At 49.0% G+C, this 8275-nt stretch overlaps 1 protein-coding gene across 1 annotated transcript; it reads right to left on the bottom strand.

Annotated features, from left to right (window-relative positions):
- Positions 1 to 5393: 5393 nt before the first annotated feature.
- Positions 5394 to 8001, bottom strand: LOC147118258 (uncharacterized; the record flags this gene model as incomplete). The annotated part of the gene is made up of 1 exon (XM_085983692.1): positions 5394 to 8001. A coding segment is annotated over one exon (1305 nt), but the record flags the coding sequence as incomplete, so codon positions are not given.
- Between the last annotated feature and the right edge of the window lie 274 nt (positions 8002 to 8275).

The raw sequence follows: 8275 nt of genomic DNA, 5'->3' as shown, positions 1-8275 counted from the left end.
TCGGTCGCTTTTATGTTTAATAACAAGCTGAGGGGCAAAATCAAGAATGACAAGATATTGAGGTGGAGAATCGAACTATCCACCTATGATTATGATATCTTGTACCGGCCAGGTAAGCTGAACGATCCCCCTGATGCTCTGTCACGAATTACATGCGCCAGCGCGCAAAGTGATAGACTTCAGACCCTCCACAACGACCTCTGCCACCCCGGGGTCACCAGACTTTACCACTTCATTAAGGCCCGCAACCTGCCATACTCCATCGAGGAGGTCAGGACCATGACCAGGAACTGCCAGACCTGTGCCGAGTGCAAACCGCACTTCTTTAGGCCGGACAGAGCAAGCCTGATCAAGGCCACCCGCCCCTTCGAGCGCCTGAGCATTGACTTTAAGGGGCCCCTCCCGTCCTCTGACCGTAATGTGTACTTCCTCAACATCGTTGATGAGTACTCCCGTTTCCCCTTTGCCTTCCCCTGCCCAGACATGACCAGTACCACGGTCATCAAATGCCTGAACGACCTCTTCGCCTTGTTCGGGTTCCCAAACTATATACATAGTGACCGGGGCTCCTCCTTCATGAGCGAGGAACTCCGTCAGTTCCTACTAGCGAGAGGTATTGCTGCAAGCAGGACCACCAGCTACAACCCCTGAGGGAACGGCCAGGTAGAAAGAGAGAACGCGACGGTATGGAAGGCCGTCCTCTTAGCCTTAAAGTCTAAGGGCCTCCCAACCTCCCGCTGGCAGGAAGTCCTCCCGGCAGCCCTGCACTCCATCCGGTCACTACTTTGCACTGCCATTAACGCCACCCCCCATGAACGAATGTTTGTTTTCCCCAGGAAGTCGACTACGGGAACCACACTACCAACCTGGCTGACCTCCCCGGGGCCCGTCCTGCTGCGAAAGCACGTGAGGACCCATAAAACGGACCCCCTGGTCGAGAAGGTGAACCTCCTGCACGCCAACCCCCAGTACGCCTATGTGGCTTACCCGGACGGGCGGGAGGACACAGTCTCCTTGCCCTCGGGCATTCCGGAGACACCACCTTTACCCCCCCCACCCCCCCCCCCAATTCCAGCTCAGGTAGACGGCATGCCGGAACCCCATGAGCCTTCGCCGACCACGCAGACACCAGCATCAACACCGGAGAATGCAACACCGCCGCTGCGACGATCAGAAAGGCTTACGAGGCCTCCGGACAGACTGACTTACCAGAACTGGTAGTACACTTCACCCCGCCGGACTCAAATCTAAACAAGGGGTGAATGTGGTAAACCACTTTTATCGTTCACTATCGTTACACTATAGTTATCACTGTTATATCGTTATCACTGTTCACACTGTTGTATCACTATACGAGGTCGCCTCTTGTCACGCTGTTATACCTGGGCTGACCACTGCTGACTCCGCCCATGGCTCCACCTACCTGCCCAGGTATAAAGGTGATCGACTGGCTGGTATTCCTCCTTGTTGGATCCGATCACCCACGAGGGTGGGCTCTGTTATTTAGCCAATAAAAACCTATAGTTACTTTCTTAACTCGTCGCTTTTCATTGGATGAATTGATAGGTATATCAATGCTCTCACCCCTTTCCTTCCCTCCCAGAACCACGAGAGGGGTCCCCTTGTCCTCACCTTTCAACCCACCAGCCTCCACATTTAGCGGATCATCCTCCGCCATTTCTGCCACCTCCAGCGTGATCCCACCACCAAACACATCTTCCCCTCACCTCCCCTTTTAGCATTCCGAAGGGACCACTCCCTCCGCGACACCCTGGTCCACTCCTCTATCACCCCCAACACCCCTTCCCCTTCGCCCGGCACCTTCCCTTGCAAGCGCAGGAGATGCAACACCTGCACTTTTACCTCCCCCCTTCCCACTGTCCAGGGCCCCAAACACCCCTTCCAGGTGAAACAGTGATTTACTTGTACTTCTTGCAATCTAGTAAACTGTATTCACTGCTCACGATGTGGTCTCCTCTACACTGGGGAGACCAAATGCAGATTGGGTGACTGCCTTGAGGAACACCTCCATTCAGTCCGTAAGGGTGACCCCGAGCTTCCGGTCACCTGTCACTTTAATTCTCCGCTCCACTCGCACTCTGACCTCTCTGTCCTTGGCCTCTTACACTGTTCCAACGAAGCTCAACGTAAGCTCGAGGAACAGCACCTCATCTTTCGATTAGGCACTTTACAGCCTGCCGGACTCAACATCGAGTTCAACAATTTCAGACTATAACCTGTATTTCTTTATATATTTTAATATTTTTCTCTCGTTTTCTCACATGGTAGCTGTTAATGTTGCTACCATCATCATTCTCACCACATCTAGAGCCATCTTTTGTTTCTTAACTTGTCCCATTACCTCTCCTTTTGCCTCGCACCATCATCCCTTTTTGTCAGTCAATCTCTCCTGCCTTCCATCCTATCACAGACCTTCCCTTTGTTCTTCCATCCTATCACAGACCTTCCCTTTGTTCTTCCATCCTATCACAGACCTTCCCTTTGTTCGTTCCTCCCCTCCTCCCTGCCTCTGCTTAAAAATCTCTCTTCTCGAACCTTTTCCAGTTCTGACGAAGGGTCCTCGACCCGAAACATTGACTCTATTTCTCTCTCCTCGATGCTGCCGGACCTGCTGAGTGTTTCCAGCATTTTCTGTTGTTATTTCTATCTTGATACTATTTGACTGCCTGGGGCTGCACGTAGGCCTCTCTGTTCTTATCCACCAGTCATTGATCATCCCATCCCCAGGCTGACTCTGTGTTAACACCTCAGGCGAGCCTCAACCTGTTTTCCCGGTTACAGAACCAGTTTGTCTCTCTCAGGAATGCCCAAGGCGCTGTTGTCTGGGCACCAACTCACTCGTGACCTCACATGTTGCAACAAGTCTACTGCCTGAGCAGTTTGCAGTGTTATTAGGTCTGTGGGTCTCTTAGCAACCACCTCCCTTATCTAGGCAAAGGGCTCATCTCCTGACTTTGGGTGTTATCATTCCAAACTTCAGCATTCTCTGTCTGTTAGCTTCAATCTGTCTGTGTCCACCCAGTGACAACACTGAGCTCCTCCCTCCAACCACTGACACTCACCCTCTTGCTGAGAAAGAAAGACTTGCATTTATATAGCGCCTTTCACAACCTCAGGACATCCCAGAGCGCTTTACAGCCAATGAAGTACTTCTGAAGTGTAGTCACTGTTGCAATGTAGGAAACGTGGCAGCCAATTGGCGCACAGCAAGCTCCCACAAACAGCAATGTGACAATGACCAGATAACCTATTTCAGTGATGTTGATTGAGGGATAAATATTGGCCCCAGGACACCGGGGAGAACTCCCCTGCTCTTCTTCAATGTAGTGCCATGAGATCTTTTACATCCACCTGAAAGAGCAGACGGGGGCCTCGGTTTAACATCTCATCCGAAAGGCGGCACCTCTGCCAGTGCAGCACTCTTTCAGTACTGGAGTGTCAGCCTAGATTTTTATGCTCAAGTCTCTGGACTGGGACTTGAACCCACGACCTTCTGACTCAGAGGTGAGAGTGCTGCCCACTGAGCTAAAGTGCCTGGAGCTAAGCCAGCTGGGATACTTGACATAGGATTACATCGGATATACGGCACAGAAACAGGCCATTCGGCCCAACCAGTCCATGCCGGTGTTTATGCTCCACTCGAGCCTCCTCCCGTCTTTCCTCATCTAAATCTATCAGCATAACCCTCGATTCCCTTCTCCCTCATATGCTTGTCTAGCCTCCCCTTAAATACATCGATACTATTCGCTTCAACCACTCCCTGTGGCAGCGAGTTCCACATTCTCACCTCTCTCTGGGTAAAGAAGTTTCTTCTGAATTCCCTATTGGATTTCTTGGTGACTATCTTATATTGAGGCCTCTAGTTATGCTCTTCCCCACAAGTGGAAACATTCTCTCTGTATCCACTCTATCAACATTTTTCATAATTTTAAAGACCTCTATTAGGTCACCACTCAGCCTTCTGTTTTCAATAGTAAAGAGACCCAGCCTGTTCATCCTTTCCTGATATGTATACCCTCACATTTCTGGTATCATCCTTGTAAATCTTCTCTGCACCCTCTCCAGTGCCTCTATATCCTTTTTATAATATGGCGACCAGAACTGTACGCAGTACTCTAAGTGTGGTCTAACCAAGGTTCGATACAGGTTTAGCATAACTTCACTACTTTTCAATTCTATCCCTCTAGAAATAAACCCTAGTGCTTGGTTTGCTTTTTTATGGCCTTGCTAACCTGTGTCGCAACTTTTAGTGATTTGTGTATTTGTACTCCGAGATCCCTTTGTTCCTCTACCCCACCTAGACTCGCACCCTCCAAGTGATAAGTGACCTCCCCATTCTTCCTACCAAAATGTAATATCTCACATTTATCTGTTCAGCCTTGGTCACTCTGCAAAAACTCTGAAATGTTTAATAATGAAATCAGGGAGTCAAAAAGCTCAGGTGAGGCAGTTTAAAAAGACAGTCCCTGACCAGAGATTGCTGGATGCTGACACTCAGTGCTCACGAGGATAGAATGTCCCATTCCCCAGGCACGGACATCCAGCACCTCGATCACAGCAACAATTCACAAAACAATGGCAATATAACTTGGAGCAGAGACGGTTAAGTGGAGCTGTGATCGAGGTGCTCAAAATTATGAGGGGTTTTGATCGAGCAAACAAGGAGAAGCTGTTGTCACTGGCAGTAGGGTCGGTAATGAGAGGACACAGATTTCAGATCATTGGCAAAAGAATCGGGAAAGGAAATGAGGAGACTTTTTTTACACAGCAAATTGTGATGATCTGGAATGCACTGCCTGAATGGGAGGTGGAAGCAGATTCAATAGTAACTTTCAAAAGGGAATTGGATATATACTAAAGGCAGAAATTTGCAGGGCTGTGGGGAAAGAGCAGGGCAGTGGGACTAATTGCATCGCTCTTTCAGAGAGCTGGCACCAGCACGATGGGCCGAAAGGCATCCCACTGTGCTCTATGATTCTATAACATCAGCTTCTCTCTGCACACGGGTACTGAGAGAACAGGGAAGAATCATTAAATCCAGCCCAGTTATTGGGGGCTCTTAACATTAACAAGCCCCCATTGCCTGAATTAACATGGTTCAGTCCTGGATGTGATTAAAGGCATCGGAAACAGTGGAATTGACCCACCGCAGTCACACTGTGGACACACTGGTGTGTCAGCGGGTGGGATACACCAGGGAAACCCTTTCCACACACTGAGGTTGACTCTAATGATCAGGGGTCCTAGGGTTTTGGATACCAGACAATCAAGCTCACAAGAACACAAATGGTCTCTCCAGGCTTTATTAAGAGCGCTGCATAACACAGATCAGGTGATAATTCCCTCAATCTGGAGAATAGAAGTACAGTGGATTCACGCGCGATCTTCTTGAGTCTGTTCCAACTGACAACGGCTTAAGTGGCCTGTTCTTATACACAAGCTTGGTTACCGCTCAGGAAATGGGATTGTTTGGACCCATCTGTTGACCGCCTCCTGAACTCCTGCTAATTCAGGGAATTTATTCCATCTGTGACCAGACTATAACCACAAGCCTGTCTGGTTATCACACCTATACAGTCCGTGAGGTTATTATTAGATTCACACCCAGACGTTGTGCCTTTACTTGTCTGGCACTTCATCCCATAACACGGGTACAGGGGCTCAGTAATGTTTCATTCATCAGAAAAAGACAATGTACAACAACCTTATCTGAGGAAGGATGTTCTTGCCATGGAGGGAGTGCAGCGAAGATTCACCAGACTGATACCTGGGATGGCAGGAATGACGTATGAGGAGAGATTGGGTCGATTGGGCTTATACTCGCTGGAGTTTAGAAGAATGAGAGGGGATCTCATTGAAACTTATAAAATTCTAACAGGACTAGACACACTAGATGCAGGAAGGATGTTCCCGATGGCCTGGGAGTCCAGAACCAGGGGTCACAGTCTAAGGATAAGGGGTAAGCCATTTAGGACAGAGATGAGGAGGAATTTCTTCACCCAGAGTGGTGAACCTGTGGAATTCTGTACCACAGAAGGCAGTGGAGGCCAATTCATTAAACATATTCAAGAAGGAGTTGGATATATTTCTTAAGGCTAAAGAGATCAAGTGATATGGGCAGAAGGCAGGGACAGAGTACTGAATTTGGATGATCAGCCATGATCTCATTGAATGGCGGAGCAGGCTCGAGGGGCCGAATGGCCTACTCCTGCTCCTATCTTCTATGTTTCTATGTAACATACTTGTCAGCTTAACAGAATCTCATCATATTTATGTGGCTATAAATATAAAAGTCACTAATAAATCCAGGAGGGAATTCAGGAGAAATATTTTTACCCAGAGAATGGTGAGAATGGGGAACTCGCTACCACAGGGAGTAGTTGAGGTGAACAGCATAGATGGATTTATGAGGAAGCCACACAAGGGAGAAGGGAATGGGAGGTGATGTTGATCAGGTTAATTGAAGTAGGGTGGGTGTGGGGCATAAACACTGGCATGGACCAGTTGGGCCGAATGGCCTGTTTCTATGCTGTACATTCTATGTGACACCATGAACTGTCAAAAGAAGGCAATCATCAGCACAACAGTCTTAAAGATTAAACAGCAGTACAAGAATTTATAAAACATTCATCCATTCCATGTTCATGTAACCCCAGCTGTCTGCAGGGCCCTGTGCTACAGAACAATGTGAACTCGCTGGTGTCTCAGTAGGTCTGATGACCGAGTGAATCCTTTGCCACACAAAGAGCAGGTGAACAGTCTCTTTCCTTTTTTCTCCAGCTGGTGTCTCTTCAGGTCCTTCGAATATTTAAAGCGCTTACTACATTCAGAACATTTAAATGGTCTCGCATCAGTGTGAACTCGCTGGTGTGTCAGCAGGCTTGATGACTGAGTGAATCCCTTCCCACACACGGCACAGGTGAATGGCCTCTCCCCAGTGTGAACTCGCTGGTGTCTGTTCAGAATCCCAGCGCTTTTAAAGCTCATCTCACAGACAGAACATGTAAATGGTCTCTCATCGGTGTGAACTCGCTGGTGTCTCAACAGGTGGGATGACCGAGTGAATCCCTTCCCACACACGGAGCAGGTGAACTGCCTCTCCCCAGTGTGAAGTCGCTGGTGTTGCTTCAGATCCCCAGAGGTTTTAAAGCTCATCCCACAAACAGAACATGTAAACGGTCTCTCATCGGTGTGAACTTGCTGGTGTTGCTTCAGATCCCCAGAGGTTTTAAAGCTCTTCCCACAGTCAGAACATGTAAATGGTCTCTCATTGGTGTGAACTTGCTGGTGTTGCTTCAGATCCCCAGAGGTTTTAAAGCTCTTCCCACAGTCAGAACATTTAAACGGTCTCTCATCAGTGTGATATTGCTGGTGTCTCAACAGGTGGGATGACTGAGTGAATCCCTCCCCACACACGGAGCAGGTGAACGGCCTCTCCCCAGTGTGAACTCGCTGGTGTGTCAGTAGGTGAGATGACTGAGTGAATCCCTTCCCACACACGGAACAGGTGAACGGTCTCTCATCAGTGTGATATCGCTGGTGTGTCAGTAGGTTGGATGACTGAGTAAATCCCTTTCCACACACGGAGCAGGTGAACGGTCTCTCCCCAGTGTGAACTCGCTGGTGTGTCAGTAGGTGGGATGACCGAGTGAATCCCTTCCCACACACGCAGCAGGTGAATGGCCTCTTTCCTGCTCTCTCCAGCTGGTGTCCCTTCAGTTCCTGGGACATTTGAAAGCTTTTCCCACAGTTGGAATGTTTCACCGGCCTCTCCCCAGTGTGAACTCGCTGGTGTGCCAGCAGATTCGAGGACCGAGTGAATCCCTTCCCACACACGGAGCAGGTGAACAGAATCTCTCCTGCTCTCCCCAGCTGGTGTCTCTTCAGATCCTGGGACCTTTTAAATCTCTTCCCACAGTCAGAACATTTAATCGCTCTCTCATCACTGTGAACAAGCTGGTATCTCAGGAGGGTGGCAGAATGAGAGATTCACTTCAAAAACACGGAGCAGGTCAACGGTCTCTCATCGGTGTGGACAAGCTGGTGTCTCAGCAGCACGGAGGGTGCAATTAATCCCTTCCCACACACGGAGTGGGTTAAAGGTCCCTCCCTTGTGTGAATTTGCTGGTGTATCATCAGAGCGGATGGCTGAGTGAATCCCTTCCCACACACAGGGCCCGGGTTTCCCCCAGTGTGTGGCCACTGGTGTCGCTTCAGGTATTTGTAGATTTTGAAGCTCTCAGAACATTTAAAA

The sequence above is a fragment of the Somniosus microcephalus genome, chromosome 4, assembly GCF_052327205.1.
Source record: "Somniosus microcephalus isolate GS21.2 chromosome 4, FLI_Smic_1.0, whole genome shotgun sequence".
Taxonomy (NCBI): domain Eukaryota; kingdom Metazoa; phylum Chordata; class Chondrichthyes; order Squaliformes; family Somniosidae; genus Somniosus; species Somniosus microcephalus.
The sequence above is the reverse complement of the archived record's forward strand: the minus strand, read 5'-3'. Positions and strand labels throughout refer to the sequence as shown.